The following is a 17,087-nucleotide window of genomic DNA, read 5'->3' on the forward strand; positions in this document are numbered from 1 at the left end:
AAATCAGACACATGTGCCCTGTCTTTACAGTCATATAAACAGTCAGTATCCATATAACTCTTTAACATGTCATGACACCACATTGCCATAATCCACACATGCAAAATATAAAGCATACTCTGAAAATGTAAACTTAGGTTCTGTACCTTCTAAGAGACCAATGTTGGTGAATATTTCCCTGAATGTACAAGTGTAAGGATCTGTGCACAAGTGTCCCTTTTCCAGATTGGGATCTAAGTTTATATAGTTTCAAAGAAAAGACACTTGTATTTGTGGCATTCTTAAAAAGTATAGGACTCTTTCTGTGCAACATATTTCAAATGCCTTTTTTAAAAAGAGATATTTCTATGAGAGCATCTATTGCCTCTTATGTTGATTGTTTTCTTTCATGAAATTTATTGTAAAAAGACTGAAAAAGTACCTTTACTTGTAGAGGCTGAATTGCTTGTTTGGAATGTAACTTTGCAAAGTCCACCTAAACAGCATGCTCCTGATTGGACTTCTGTAGTTACAATACTAATAGATTGTAGTGGGATTCAAAGAGCTACATGCAGTTAATACACAAATAATCAGAAGAGGAAAATAATGATCCTCTGGGGTACGCTAAGTGAACGCATATTGTTATGTCTAGAATAAAGCAGAATATGCTTATTGGTATTTGAAACCACAATGAGATCCTCAAAGGTCGTTATGTCCTAGATTTAACTGAGATTATCCTTATTCAATTTACATAGCAGACCAGTATTGGTTATCTTTTTATATATTGCTGAACAAAAGTGTGGTGGCAGAACACAAAGTATAAATAGAAGGGAGAGTACTGTATTTTTATTTAATATCAGTGTGATGTCTGTAAAGTTTCTTCAAATTTGTGGCTCATTATATTACGTGGATTTCATTGTAGTATATGTGTAGAGAACTGATGCCAAGAACAAAGCAGAATTATTAGGATGAGGGGTATGTAGTATATGGAGTTTGCTTTGCTGTTGCTAAATTTTAGTTGTGTTTACTAAAGTAAACTACCATATTTTGATGTGCTCATCATCTGATGAAGAGGGTTTTACTCATGAAAGCTGCTGATACTATATATTTGTGTTAGTCTCTAAAGTGCCCCAGGACTTCTCATTGGTTTTATCATAGTTTTGCAATATCACGTAGTATGTCATGACTTAAGCACTGCATATAATCATAATGTTTTTTCTTTTTGTTTCTGTTCCAGATTTCTTGGTGTTACACAGTTTTCTCCTACTCATGCCAGAAAAGCCTTTCCTTGCTTTGATGAGCCCATCTACAAAGCCACTTTCAAAATCAGCATCAAGCATCAAGCAACCTATTTATCTTTGTCCAATATGCCAGTGGAAACTTCTGTTTTCGAAGAAGATGGATGGGTTACAGATCACTTTTCGCAGACCCCTCTCATGTCCACATATTACCTAGCCTGGGCAGTGTGCAACTTTACATACCGGGAGACTACCACTAAGAATGGGGTTGTAGTAAGTATGTTTAATGCTACACCTTTGGGTTCTGCATTGGTTTTAGAAAACCCTTGCTTTTTGTAAGGAAACATGATGCCAGCAGGGCTTAGAATACTTGCTTGTTTAACATTTGTAAGGTTTCTTGTTTATTTCAGAGTAATGAGCCTTTGCTCAGTTTTTAGCTTTTCCTGATGTTTTGGCATGTCTGATACATTTCAGAATATGCTACCTCACCAGGACAAGTTTCCTGAGAAGACTTTAAGCCTGTAAGTACTTCACTGTATTTAGTCTTGATTTTTTTTCTGATGTTTTCTTTTTTAATATTTCTGGCCTTTTCAATTTAACAATTATAGGTTGAATCTCTGTAGTCTGGGACTCTCTGATCCAGCAACATCTGTGGTCCAGAAAGGACTAGAAAGCTCTACCAGCAGAGGTTCCTGGTGGCTCGGAGTGGAGCTGGCCAGCGGGGTTATTGGGGGCAGCTGTGCCTGTGGGGCACCAGAGCCTGCAACCGATGGGGTAGGGAAGTTGGCGGAGTGGGATGGGGCAGAGCTCATGAGGCAATGGTGCCTGCAGCTGGCGGGGCCACCAGGAACTCCAACAGGGTGGAAGAGCTGCCACAAGATAGGTGGGGCCGCTGGGAACTCCAGTGTGGCTGCCACAGCTTGTGGGGTGGGGGCTTCCACAAGGCTGAGGGGAGGAGCCCTGGTGGCTAAGGAGAGGAGCCCAGTGGGGAGGCTGGTGCTCCCCCACCCAGACTTCCCCTAGTTCAGAGAAGTCCCTTGTCCGGGACCTGTCAGAACCTGAGGGAGCTGGACCAGGGAGGTCCAACCTGTATAAGGCAATGTACAGTAGAGTGTTCAATAATTCTGCTAAAGTTTCCAATGACCATCTTTCAATACTGATGCGTAGCTTGGTATTCTGTATGCTGGCACAAAGCTGTGGAAATGTACTTTCCTGTTTAGACCTTTTGCTTAGAAGTGTGACTTTTACCCATACTCCTCACTTTGGAGTCTTTGGTTAAAGGAAACAGTTTCCAGAGTTAAGATTTCTAGTTCTGACATGGTTGCATGAGGTGCTGTCTTTTACAAAAACTACTTTATTTATGTCAATTTTGTGTTTGTTTACAAATATAAAGTATGGAACTGTATCACAAGCCAAAATATACATTAGAAATTCTGTCAGCTAAAGAGATTTCAAAATGTTGTCAATTTAGATTTTCTATTGGATGTGCAGAAAAACTGCTCACTCTTGCCAAACTAATCTGCATACGAAACTAGATTCAGTGTTTAAAAGAAGAGGGCTTTGACTGCATGCCCATGCAAAGATTAAAGGGGAGCAAGAATTCCTTACATTCTTGCAGGAGCTATCCAGAGGTTGGCTCCTGGGATTTAAACACAAGTAGAGACCACATGCCTAATTATTCCATCTCCTTGGAGCAGGTGGTAAGGAATGGAAGTATGGACAAAGCCCTGGCTCCACCTAACTATTTGTTATACCGATAGCTAATGATAACACTTCATCTTCTTTTTTCTCTCTGAGAATAAGAGAGAAGAATGAGTCAGAGAAAGTTATCTGGGGCCACATGCCTCCTCCAGTGGATAAGCCTGGGGTGGGAAAATTAATCCTTGCTTAGTGCTGTGCTTAAAATCACAATCTAATCTCTAATGTTGACTGCTGCTGAGTAGTGACTGGATGGCTGAAATAGATTGATCACGAGTTATGGAACTGGTCATTTTTGGTTGCTGGTTTTATTCCAGCCTGTCTCATTAGTGACTGAAAATTATAATAATCTGAGGTATGTTCACTAGCCTAACCAAAATGAGTGGTTGGTGTCAGCCGAGTTCCTATTTCACAAATACTAACACAATAAAGGACTTGTATCCAAGTAGAACTTCAAGATCATCATTATGTCACAGTATGGCTACTGATGGCTTCTGCTTCAAGCTTAGAAAGAATCCAAGCATTTCTACTCCCAGAAACATGGTCCTCTGCTACTTGAGCTCTAAAGACTATTCTCTCTTAGTGCTCGCAGAATGAGAGTGTATTGCATATGCTAGAGTAGATTGCATATTCCATGTGGCAAATAGCGATGCTGCATGTGCTCATTAGTCAGAGCACTAGCGTAATATCCATTTCACAAAGCTGCTCTTTAATGATCTGGGGCTCACAGGGATTCATGTAAAAACTGGGCACCAGGTGTGCGAATGTTTCCTGTGCTTCTTGCATATCAACATCATAGTTGTCAGTGCAGCTGCACAGGTGCAGCATGGAATACAGAACATATGAAAAATATAGGCATCTTTCACTTAAACTGAAGGGAAAATCTCCTTTTGCTGTGGTAACATTTAGAGCTGTATAACCTCTATGCTGCAGCCACCTAGAGGAGACAAAATTACATACATTGACTAGGTTTTGTACTCTGTGGGTGGGAGACCACCCATACAGGTAGACAGACTTGACTTACTCCTTAATGTTCTCCTTGTTAGGCAAAGTAATGCCTGCCTGCCTGGGGTTAACAGGAGTTCAAATAAAACAGCTGTCAGTTTGTAATGAATCTGTGGCTTCTCAAAGCTTCACAATCATAAACTAAGATAGACTTTAGGTCCCTTTGATTCAACAGTACACACGTTTATGATACACACTCTTAAGTCAATCTGACAGTGTTGCTAAAGCCATCACAGTCGTTGGCACCCTTGCTGGCAGCCTAGCAGAGAGGACAAAGACTGAACAGCTACATATGCTGAGATACTTTTTCAGCCCGGAAAGTGGTCCCACCTGTTCCATGGTTTTTCTCTTTCTGTCATCATTTATACAGCACCCATCTTTGTGGTATTTTTGTGCTTAAGTAGTGAGCAGGCCTGAGGGATTCAGTTACACTGAATAATTCATTAAATACATTTAGATTCTTGTTCAGCTCAAGTTATATATGAGAGCTCGAGCACCTTCAGTTTATTTGTTATTCACACTTATGGAACAAATCTTTCTGCATTTTTACAGGGTGGAATGATTGCAAATATATGAGATTTGAGCTATATTATTTCTATGTGATTGCTTAGATAAGACGTGATACTATTTCTATGCCGCCAATTTAAAGAGTGCACAAGAACTTCCAGGGTGCATTTAACATTTGTTTATCCCAAACACTGGCACATGCAACTTTGAATGTTTCTCTTCACAACAATTTTGCTAGTAAAATAGTTGTTGAAATATTAATAGAATCTGTGCACAAAAGAGTGACCAAAGTAAATTCTCATACAAACATGAATCAAGGAAATTCACCTTGCACTAATGTTGAAGCACTCCCAGTTTGAGGAATCTTGATTCATCTGGTGCAACTTACAAAGTGTTTCTTTTGTGGATAAAATAAGAACTTCACTCCTCAGTCTGACATTTCATTGAACTCAATTTCAGTTTACAAAAAATTGGAAAAAAATTTGTGTCTATTGTGACTTGACAGCATTAAAATAAATAAGTTGCCTCTTCTATTCTTTTGGATCAGTCTTGCTGCACCGAAAACTTTGTGATTAGGATCAAGGGCAATTAAAACTCATTAAGGAATAAAAGTTACGTTAACAGCTGGCTTAATACTAAAAAAGGGATTAATCATTAGTAGCTGAACGTGTCTCTCAAAGACTGACATTCCAATATCCAAATGCCTTTCAAGCCAGGTCAATGTGCCTATGGCCTGATAATGGATTCTATCACAGGTTTTAATTTAATATTAAAAAGAAATTAACTTTAGTAGCTAAAGTAGCCCATTCCTAAACAATAACCTGAAAATGGTTACTAATTATGAAATGTCACTTATTATATGCACATACTCATACATTTAGTCATAGTTGTACATTAGAAAGCCTAATATACATTTGAAAACAAGGAATCAAGAGAAGACTGGCTTTCAAGTGCTCCATTCAGTCTATGTGAGCAATTAGCATAAAAGCTCAGTCCACATGAGTTCTCCCTGACAAGAGTCCCTTCTAGAGCACATTCTTCAGAAACAAAGTCATCTCTTTGGGGATCCTAACGCTCTGATACAGTGATTACATGCTGTGAGCTTTGCAAGGAAAAATACAGGAACTGTAGAGTTACTTTACATCACACTGAAGCCCTTTCTCTTTTTCCGTGTGTGTGTGTGTGTGTGTGTGTGTGTATACGTATACACTCCAGAAAAATTCACTACAATAACCTTTAATCGTTACATTCTCCACATACCTTGTTACTGATTGAATTTTGTTAAATAATTACCCACTTCTGGGCAGCTGGAAATTAGAAGACATTTTCTAGCCAACCAGAGCTGTGAGGTTCTAGAAAAGCCTCCCAACTGGCACTGTGGGAGCCAACTACTTCATTACTTTTACTTAGTTACTGGACATACTTATGAGTAGGCATGTGTGGTAAGATTGCTTGTGATGATGCGAACAGGGCTGAAGAGCCCTGAGGATCTCTTCTGATTTATGTTTAATGTTCCTAAGAATCTTCTGCTTCAGGGTTTTAGCTAGTCAGGAAGGGATCCGAAATGACCACAGTTTGAGATGAGACACTAGGTGGGGTGAGCCAATGCTCTGAGGTGGCACTGAGCATTCTTTCTCTCAGGTGTTTGGCTGGCTAGATCTTGCTTACAAGCTCTGAGTCTAACTCATGGACATATATGGGGTTGGGAAGGAATTTTCCCCCAGGTCATATTTGCAGTGACCATTTTTGCCTTACTCTGCAGCATGGGCTGTGGTTCGCTTGCCAGGATTATCTCAATCAATACCCTTACACTGCAGGTGCCTTGGACACTGGTGCACCTGAGTCCCTCCTATTCTCTGCCAGTGTGAGGGACAATAATTCAGTCTCCTCAGGACTGTCATACCTTGATCTAATTTCAGTTTTGGGTTTAGTGTGCAGATGTTGGATGGTGTGGGTGGCCTGTGAAGCACAGGGTAGATGAGCTGGTGGGGCCTTTTGACCCTAAAGTCTCTGACTCTCTAACTATATTTCTCACAATAATACATTTGAATCACTTGCCAGTGCTTTTAAGAGAAAAATCCTGATGTCTATTCAGGGCTGAATTGTACTGTCATTGACATCATTCCTGTAAGTCCCCCTCCTTCTTTGTTATCTTGCCCTATCCCTTCAGTTTCTTGTACCTTCTTTTTCTCCTTTCTCATCTCTGTCACATTCTTTCTTTTGGTCACCTTCCTAGTCCCCTTCACTCTCTCCTATGCCCTCTTCTCCTCAGCCTTCTCTTCTTCTTTGTTCTTCCTCAATCAGATAAACATAGAAACACATTGCCTCCTGCATGCCACTCTCCAGCCACAGGGGTGGAGAGGAATGAGGAGGAGGTGGGGTCTTGGTGGGGAAGAAGTAGCACAGAAGTGGGGACTGTGGCTGGAGGAGGTAATGTGGGAAGAGAGTCTTAGGGAGAGGAAGAGATGGCACGGGAGTGGGGCCTGAGCGGGGAAGAAGTGGTGTGTGGGAGCAGGGCCTCATAGGAGAGGGGGAAGAGATGTCATGTGGGAGTGGGCCTTGGGGGAGAGGGGAGAGGTGGAATGTGGGAGCAGGGCAGTAAGGGAGTGGGGAAGAGGCAATGCATGGGAAGAGAACCAAGAGAGAGTGGGGGAAAGGAAGCACATAGGAGCAGTGGGGGAGAGATGGAGTGTAGGAGCTGGGTCTTGAGGGAGTGGGGAGAGAAGGTGTGTGGGTGTGGGGCCTCCAGGGAGAGGGGGAGGCAATGCATAGGAGTGGGGCCTCTAGAGAGAAGGTGGCACTGGGGGTAGGCCTCGTGGAGAAAGGAAAAAGAGGCGCAAGGCTCAGGACCTCAGGGGAAAGGAAGAGGAGGCACATGGGGGCAGAGCCTCAGGGCAAGAAGAGGCAGTATAAGGGTATGGCTCATGCTTTGAGGAGTTTCCATTGCCCCTGGGTGGAGTACAGCCATGTTGTTAGGCTTCTCTGCTTGAGTGGTTGTTGCTCGCAGGGGGATTGGGTATGGAGAGGAGGTCAGTGTGGAAAGAATGCAATTGGAATAGGGGAAGAGGCACTGGATAAAGAGGAGCAGCGCTGAGGCAGCTATTCTGTTGTGAAGCCTGTCCAACAGGATGGCTAAGTGCACAAGATGGGGTATCTGCAGAGATGGTGTATTGTGGGGGCATGCATGGTCAAGTGCCCCTCCAGATCTGCCTGGGTGGGGAGTGCAGGAGGCAGCTTACTCTGAAGTAAACACTGCTGGATTGATATTTGGCTTCAGTGTGAAGTATTTTGCTGTCCTCTTAGCAACGCCAGCTATGGAGCATCAGCAAAAAGCCATTTCACCTGACAGAAAGCTGCTATGTAGGTAAGACTATTTTAAATGAGGCATGTTGAAAAAATGGTGCCCATCTCTTGTGTTGTGTTACCACACTGTATTACTGCCACTAGCTATAAAATAAACTGTCGGTTAGTCACAGACATTATTTCAGTAATTCTGTATTATTCATAAACAACAAATAATGCCAACTTACTTGGGCATCCAACATATGTCTTGTTTTCCCATGGTTTACTGTGTTGGTCATTAGCAGTTAGAAAAAGACCAGCACTCTAAACAGAACCCTCATATCTTTGGCATCATAAAATTCAACATTTATTCAACAGTGCATAAAACAGGAATTATGTTAGATTTTTAAAGATATGTTAATATTTGTATATAATAATAATGATCTCTGGGTCAGGCATTTTCTATCAATTAATAACTTGCTTGGGTTAAAGGCTAGAGGCTTTCCCTTAGGCACTCCTCTCCATCTGGTAGTTATTAACTCCCAGAAAATGCTCCTCCATCAGATATGATTGCTTTGATAATGATAAATAAATAATGTGGAAAATAATATTTTATCGGTGAACAAATCAGTTACAGCAGTGTCCCATGTATTAGGACACTAATAGATCTGTAGTAGTATATTATTTATTCCCTGTGAGGAGAAGCACAACATTTTTTTCACGTGTTTTTTCCCCCTGAAAAGGCTTTCATTAGAAAGCAAAAATTGCGTAAGGACTGTGATTAATACATTTTCATAAGCATGGTACTTCTACAGTAATATTGAAGTAAAAACACACACACAGACATATATCCTTGTGTCTTTTTCCTGAGTGACTCTAGAGCATCAACAAAAGGATCTTGATGCTGCATACACTTTCTGCCAGGTGTAGTACTTCTGTGAGTAGTTTTGTTAAATGGAATAGAACCTTAAGGATAATACATAACACTGGGTGTATAATCCTATCAACTTTACCACATCCCACTCGGTTCACCATTCTACTTCATGAAGGTATGTGGAAAAAAAGACTGTTAGTACATTAATTTATAAATAAGAAATGGGCAAAAATATTTTTTTTTCACAAACTATGAACAAACAGAAACCTCTGATTAGCAACTGTAATAAACTGAATATGCCAGGTCACCCTTTAAAAACATAAATTGCAAGCTTGTAATCTATTGTTATTGATTTCTGATTGAATTTGAAAGTTGAATGCACTAGGAAAATACTGTGCATGTACAGTGCTTACTCTTTTAAAAAATCGCCTGGGTCAGCATTTGTGGCACATGCAAGTATTTAAATGTGAATTTTATTTTATGAACGTAAATTCTCTGCTGGCTTTCTGCAATGAATGTCACTGAATAGAAAGACTTACAAAAAGGAAACTGTGAAATTCCACTTTTTTTTTGGCAGCCAAGATCTGCTACTCTATGGAATACATAAGGTATGTTACATTTAATTCTGTAGCTTTGCAATAGTAGCAAGAAAAGTCTGTGGCAAGAATAGACTATACGTTTACAACTGGCCCTTAAGGAGTGGCATGTGGTGTATCACTACCAGGAGCAGACCACAGTATAGATTGAAACTCATCCACAGTTTCTGCACTACTTCCTTCCTTCCTTGATGGAGAATGAAGTAAATTACTTCACCCAGTGGTGGATAAAGTACCCCCAAAAGTTACTTGAGTAAAAGTACTGCTACTTTGAAAAAAATGTAACTAAGTAAAAGTCAAAGTATCCTTCTGGAAAACTACTTGAGTAAAAGTACAAAAGTACCACATCTTAATTGTACTCAAGTATCCAGATGTAAAAAGTAGCCGTCCTATGGAAATCTATGGTTAACCACCCAAGTTATCATAAGGCATCATTATTTTTCATACACACAATGTGCATTTATATATGTGCGTGTGTGTGTGAGAGAGAAACAATAGCTGTTGATAATGAAGATGCTCCTTCTGGTAAACTGTAGATAGGGGTGGGGAACCCTTTTTGGGTCGGGAGCCACTGACTTACGGAAAAATCAGGTGGGGTCACAACTGAGAGGCGATGCTCCCCAAAAAACAAACAAAACCCCCTCACTAATGTAGCCCCAAAATCTGGCCAAGGGGAGCAGCAGGGGAGCTCTCTCATGAGCAGTTTCCAGCACCGCATTCCCCCAGCTGGGGGAAGCATAAGCAGCAGCACATGGCACTGTGCTTCTTCTCCCCCACACACCAGATCCGGCCCATGAGGCTCAGGGTTCCCCACTTCTGCATACAGGGCCGGCCTTAGGGAAAATAGCACCCTAGGCAAACTTGCATTTTGGCACCCTGGCCCTCCCTACCCTGGGCATGGTGCCCCCCACATTTTCCTTGGAAGCTGCTCAGTCCCTTGCTCCCCTTAGTACATGTCTATTGTCTTTCCCCCTTGCAAAGGGAGTTGTCATAGTTCTTGACCAAGCCCTTCCTTTAAGAGCTACATGGGGAATGGATTATTGTAGTTTAAATCAGGGGTGGGGAACCTACGGCCTGGGGTCTGGATGTAGTCCCCAGCTTGCCTGGCTCTGGCCCCTGAGGCTCAGAGCTCTCTTCCCCCCCTTCCCCCCAGCACTGGGAGCCTATGCCAGTGCTCCAACTTCCTGCCAACCCCCCATGGGGCTGGAGCTCACAAAATCTACAAGCCCGGGACTCCTCAAGGCTCTAGTGTGTGAGGGGAATGTTGTCTTCTCAGCTAGGGGCCATATCAGTGAGGGTTCTGGGTTTTGTTTTCTTCTCACTTGTGTGTGGCCCCTGACTGATTTTTTTTTTTTGTGGGTCAGTGGTCCCCAACCCCCAAAAAGTTTCTCCATCCCTGGATTAAATATTTCCCTCAGATATGACACAGAGAAAGCAGCTGCTGTTTTTGAATCACAACAGATAGTGAAATGAAATAGTGGGTAAAAAATCCTAAGCGGGTCACTTGCTCTTCAGTGGGTTCTTCCTTGACCGTTTGAGCTGCTCTGCAGAAGCACTGGAAGCTCCCTTGCTGCATAGCACTTGCCCTTTATGCCTGGTGTTTGGTATGCAGCTCATAGCAAGCTACCTGCTGTCAGATGAAGGCTGCATCTTGTGCATGTAGCCCTCCTGAAGCCCTCTGGCCACTCCTGACTTAGTTACTCTCCACCTCTGCACCTCACTTCATTGGCCGGTGTACATCCTTTTTATACCTGGTCATTGATTCTGGATGGTATTAGGGATGCAAACAGGACACCTTCTATTTCCCATCCTCTCCCTATCCATTTACTCTTGAGGTGTAGAAGAGAATCCCTGTTTCCCCCACCTCTGGAGTCACAATTTGATCAGGGGAGCATGCTGTGGGGGTCTTACTTTTCTGTTGTTCTACTATGAAGCTGAATAAAGATTTTGACTGAAGCTGGGCAGAATTTTTAACTGGACCTTTATTTGGGGAAAAATGCATATGTAGTGACATTGAAACATTTCATGAATTCATGTTAATTTTATTGAATTGTTTTGTTCTGAAAAAAAATCAGAAAACATTGAAGCACTTTGCTTCAACATTTCCAAAATGTTTCAATTTTTTTGTTTAAACTGACTTTTTGTTTAGAAATTTCCTAAAAATGTAGACATTAAAATGCTCAAAATCAAAATGAAATATTTAATTTCAAGTTCAATACAATGTTTTGTTGAATCCAAAAGGATTTTTTCATTTACTTTTCAGTTTGTCGATAATTGGAAAAAAATGTTTTTTTGGTAGGACTAGAATTATTTTTTTCCTGATTTTTTTGTAAATGTTCAGACTGACAGAATATTGAAAACAAATCTATTATTTGTCCAGACATAACTGGGACAATATAACTCTCAGTAAAATGCAAACATTGTGGCTGTGGATATATATTGTACTATGCCTTTGCTGTACTGTATCCCTTTATGCTTCCTTAGCTCTTCTATATTCTACTGAAGCATCAAATTATTTGACATCACTCACTTATAATCTAAGGTCTTGATCCTGCTCCCACTGTAGCAACTTGACTTCTGCTGTTGACATCAGTCAGAATTGGATCAGCTTTTAGCTAAGTACATTAGTCTAAGGGTTTCTGTGTGAGCCAAACTCTCTATAAAAGCAAAAGTGAAGCAAAACGTAATCTTTAGGAAAGAGCTCACCCCAGGACAACATGAAGGTGAGCACATTCCTGCACCAGCATGAACATCTGTCTGTCAAACCAGTGTTATCCTCTGCACCTACAGCCACTTCATTCTACAGAGTGAAAATTGAATTGCTTAGGCAGATGTCTTAGCTGACATCTATGTGAGTGACAGACAGAGTATTTGTTAGGCAGGAGAGTGATATGTGCTTTTATTTATTTATAAAGTAGTCTTTCCTCCAAGGTTTAAGTAAGTTTTAAATCCTACTTTTCATACAGAAATGGAATGTATTTGTTCATTTTTTTTGAGGAGGGTGTCAATGATCCTTGGACTTAGGGATGCATAACAGTTTTCATTCTAACTCCTTTTTAGCCACTCAGGTTTCTGAAACAATCACTGTTGAGGGTAAATTTTAAGCTTGACTTCTGCCCAAAGTGATTTTTTTTTAAAAGTTGTCTAGTTATTTTTGAGTACAAGTAGGATGAATAGGTACATTTTCTTTTGACGCTGTCCTTGGAAAGATTCTGCATTCCATGGAGCTGTGCCCACCATTTGCACCAGCTGAGGAGTATGTCCATTTGTATTATGTACTTTATTTTGTTTTTATGGATATGACAATATAGCTTTTGTAAACTCTGTGGGTAAAATTCAGACACCTGGGAGGGCATCACACATTAGCTACCTGTTTGCAGATCTTTGTGTAGTCAAGCTGGCACAGCTTTAATGATTCATTTCCTATCCCAGCTGCACATTTCCAAAATGCAGAGATGGCTGGTGGCGTGGTTTGCAAAGTCTCGCAGCTAGCATTCATTCAGTAACCTAAACCTACTTTTGAGGCTACACTTAAGCATGTTTTATGTACTCAGTGTAAACACTATGTTGCTGTGGGAAGAGAATGAGGGGAAAGGTGGCTCTGGGGTGTCTTCCAGCTGATGACATGATAGAGCGCCATGCATTCTGCTCATCCCCTCTCACACATGGCATAACCCCTACATGCAGACGGGAAACAGGTGGCATAGAACTGGTTACACTGGCTTTGTTCCACCCAAAGAAATTATTCCCCTGTGTCAGGATAAATCCTCAGCTCCTCCTTTTAGGGCAGCTTTCTGGCTCCTTTGTGCTGTGGAGAGAGCACAAAGCAGCCAGAACTGCGAATTGAGCCCATTGTGTTTTTACTTGGAGCAGCATGATCTGAAGCAGATTATGTTTCTGCTGAAACACAAGGAGCTTAAAGTGAAACAACAACAACAAAAAAAGTTATCCCACCGTGGATTATCCTGAAAAATATTTGTCAACAAGTTTTATATTGTAACTAAGGTCAAATGTTTAGTTCCTGGACTGGAAATGTCATCAAATCATTTAGAGATTAGTTTAGATGAGGAGAGGAGTCTGTGTAGCCTTTAACTGAAAAGTGCTATAGTGTCACACTCATAAATCCTAGCCTCATGCCACAGAAAGCAGTAAATCCCATATTTTGAATAAATGAGCAGGTGGGATAATAGATATAGACTGATCACTCCAACTATCACTGAAGCCTGCCATAAGGGTTTAAAACAGCAGTTCTTTTACAGCATTCAGCAATGCTATTTAGCAGTTTAGGAAAGGATGTGAAGAATAATACCATATTCATTTGACACTACTCAGGGATCTAGAATGCAGAATGTAATTACCTAGATTGACATTTGGCTGGGACACTTCTGTAATTCTTTTCTTTTACAAAAAGTCCTGGGTAGTTTTAAAGGCCATAACTGATTGAAACCTCGGTTTCAGTTCTTATCCCAAAGACAGAAGCACCTTAATTAACACGATGGGCATTAGCTCAGAGGACAGAACTAATGCCCATTGGCTGTGTCTACACTGGCACGAATTTCCGGAAATGCTTAAAACGGAATACTATTCCGTTCTCAGTTTTTCCGGAAAAGGAGTGTCTACATTGGCAGGCTGCTTTTCCGGAAAAGCCCTTTTTCCGGAAAAGTGTCCATGGCCAATGTAGACGCGCTTTTCCGGAAAAGAGCCCCGATCGCCATTTTCGCGATCGGGGCTTTTTTCCGGAAAAGACTACTGGGATGTCTACACTGGCCCTTTTCCGGAACAGTGTTCCGGAATAAGGACTTATGCCCGAGCGGGAGCAGAATAGTTTTTCCGGAATAGCAGCTGATTTTGTACAGTAGAGCATCGTTGCTTTTCCGGAAATTCAAGGGCCAGTGTAGACAGCTCGCAGCTTATTCCGGAAAAGCAGCTGATTTTCCGGAATAAGCGACCCAGTGCAGACACAGCCATTGTGTGTTGTAGAATTATCAGCCCCACTTTCAGCACCATCTAAGTGCTACTTTGAGGTCTCCCACCTGTTCATTCATATACTAGCTCAGCTACTTAGAGCACAGCATGTGGATCGTCTTACTACATTTGTAACAAGGAATTTTTCTACATACTTTACACTTTATAGTGCAGGGGAGTGAATTCATAGTTTCCCTTTAAATACCAAAAAAAGACCCTGTCAGAAAGCTGTCAGATTTTTTTTGTCTAGTCCGGTAATTGATATACAGTAGCTAAGTCAGATACTCAAATCTATATAAACCAGTTGAACCTCTTCAGTCCAGCACTCTGAGTTTAGTTAACCAGATGTCCATTTATCATGTGTGGCAAAGTTTCCCATGATCATATAAAGTTTGTTTACAGCCACTAGTGATAGCTCTCCGTGTTCTGTGCTCTTATTTAGCTCTAATTTACCTCTAACTTTCTTCGAACATCCCAGTAAGCAGTGGAAGTGTTGGTAATGCTGCTAGACAATATTGATGTGCCATGGTCTGGTATATTCTCTGGTTTGGCAGGGGGTCAGGACCCGAAGGTGCCAGATTAGAGAAGTTCAACTAATAGTAATACTAGTATATTTACCTGGTGTTTCCTGGGTCTTTAAGGTTTTTGGTTTGGAAAATAAAGGAAAATGTACATGGTTTATTTAAATGAAGGTATTGTTCAAAAATACAGAGTTTGTTTTGATGAAGTTAATATTTATTTCAGATTTCTTAAAAAAGGACTGTTAACATTTTTCTGTTTACTTTTTGTAGTACATTTTTTTTAAATGGTAATTCCATCAAGTGTATTTTTTCTTCACCCCTATAAAATTGTATTCATTATGTTTTAACAAAAAAGGGCTATAGTCAATTTGGTTTCCAGTAATATTGTCTTCTCATTTTCATACCTTAAGGATTGATGTAACTGTGCCAAAACAGAGTAATACTCCAAATTTTTCCATTTTTTCCCTCTCTCTTCTGTACGGTTTGAGAAGCAATCCTGTTGCAGACTCATCCTGTTTTTCTGGCTCATTGGTTCTTTCAACATTCACTCAGTTATGCCAATTTTGAGGACTCAACTTGCTTTGGTGATTCTGTGTCTTTTTTGTGTGGTTTTATGAGAATCAGTTCCATTCCACGCACATCCCGTTTTCCTGGAACAACCAAACCATTATGTTGCTTCAAGTTACAACAAGAGAAAACGGTATACTGAATTTGGTTATCCTAGCTCTTATCATTTAGGAGTAGTTCTTTATCAAACAGGCAACATTTCTAAAATATATAATAGATTGAAACATGCTAGTGTGCTTTGGTTAATTTACAGTAACATATAAAATACATGTACTACTAAATTAATATAATTTATAGACAGCTCCACTTCTCAGAAGATGTGAAGGGCAAAATTTCCTATTATATAACTTAAAATAATGTACCCTCCTAAAATGTAGGTTTGCTAAATGGTTTTCAGGCTGTGGAAACTAAATAAGCAATGCCCCAAACTAGGTTTACCCTTTTTGACTTACCTATGTGTTTTTTTTTCCTTCATGCATCCCTATTTGAAACGTGGTAGATATGCAATTCTTGAGGTAGAAAATGGAATAATCTCAGAGAGTATCAGCTGAGTGTTTCAGCTTCCAGTAGACTTTATTTAATCACCTTTCAGCAGATTTACTAATATTTTTTTTACCATTTATTAGAAACACTCCTATGAGCATGTTGCTAAGTTGTAAGTGCTGAAGTCAAGACTGCATTAATACAAAGATAGATGTTTGTAAATCCCTGATTTAAAGGGGCACTTTGTGTGTGCATCTCTGGTTCATACAAAAGTTTGCACATGTTGTATATAGTTTTTTTTTTAAAGCATTCCTGTTTTGCTGGTTACTACTAAGAAATGGGTTCTATATGATGTCTCTATATCTGGTTTGTTTTTGGGAAATATAGCATTTGCTCTTTTGGAACCTCATCCAGAAATATTTTTTTTCTCAAGCAGTGATTTAGTTAGAATTCCCAAAGTGACTGTGATTTTTAGTATGCTTTATCATAATCTGCTCTTTAACCCATGATCTGTGGAACAGTATTTCATTCTTATGTTGAAAAAGCAAGGACATGAATGGTTTTGCTTAGAACTAGCTAGTGTTTTTTCTAAGAGATAAGGCGGTTGAGCACAATTGGAATATTTGACTGTTGTGTTTAGTTAATGGGAGCAGAATATCTAAAATCACATTGCAGTCTATGCATTGGGAAACAACAATTATTATTTAGGGTTGAATGTAAAAATATTACATTAGAGTAGAGTAGACACTTGTACACTTACTTGAAAACAGAGAGAGCCACCTGTGAGAACATACCAAGGGTGTATTAAAATGAACATGACAGGGCAGTGAAACAGTGACTCTTCAGAGTGGTACACCATGCATTGGTGTAGGAAAGGAAGTCTGAAACTCACCTTTGTCTTGCACATCACCTGACCCATTCCTAGAAGAGCAATCACTGTGCATGAAGACACTAGGGTACTTGATCTAGGCAATCTTCACAGACTCTGAAGATATGTAGTCCTGTATCAGTGGTGTTGTGTCATGATCTAGCCTAATAATGTGAATGAGGGAGGAAGGGGGTGATTTTTAATGAAGAGTAATGGCCCATGGTTAAAAATCTGCTGAAAATCTCAAAAGTGTGATATTGAAGCTCTTCAGCGGTAGTCCCTTGGCAGCTAATAAAAGGAAGTGCTGAGGGCCCACTCTCAGAACTACTAGGAAAAAACTTTGTGAAACTCCCACTAATATATACGTGAAAGCTGCTAGAGCAGCAGAAAAAAAAACAGAGAAAGCAAAAAATATGTATGGAAATGAAGATTTGTAATTTGCATGGTTACAATAGGACATATTATAACATTTGTCTTCACTGCAAAATACTTTGATGATTCACA

General features: G+C 40.3%; 1 protein-coding gene across 2 annotated transcripts in view; it reads left to right on the top strand.

Moving 5' to 3' along the window:
• TRHDE (thyrotropin releasing hormone degrading enzyme) overlaps positions 1 to 17,087 on the top strand; it is a 347,541-nt gene that overhangs the window by 10,243 nt on the left and 320,211 nt on the right. For both annotated transcript variants that reach the window (XM_075931938.1, XM_075931934.1), the window contains exon 2: positions 1,217 to 1,490. In XM_075931938.1, the coding sequence (XP_075788053.1) occupies positions 1,217 to 1,490 (274 nt within the window). The remainder of the gene's footprint in view (positions 1 to 1,216; positions 1,491 to 17,087) is intronic.

Source organism: Pelodiscus sinensis, chromosome 1, assembly GCF_049634645.1.
Source record: "Pelodiscus sinensis isolate JC-2024 chromosome 1, ASM4963464v1, whole genome shotgun sequence".
Taxonomy (NCBI): domain Eukaryota; kingdom Metazoa; phylum Chordata; order Testudines; family Trionychidae; genus Pelodiscus; species Pelodiscus sinensis.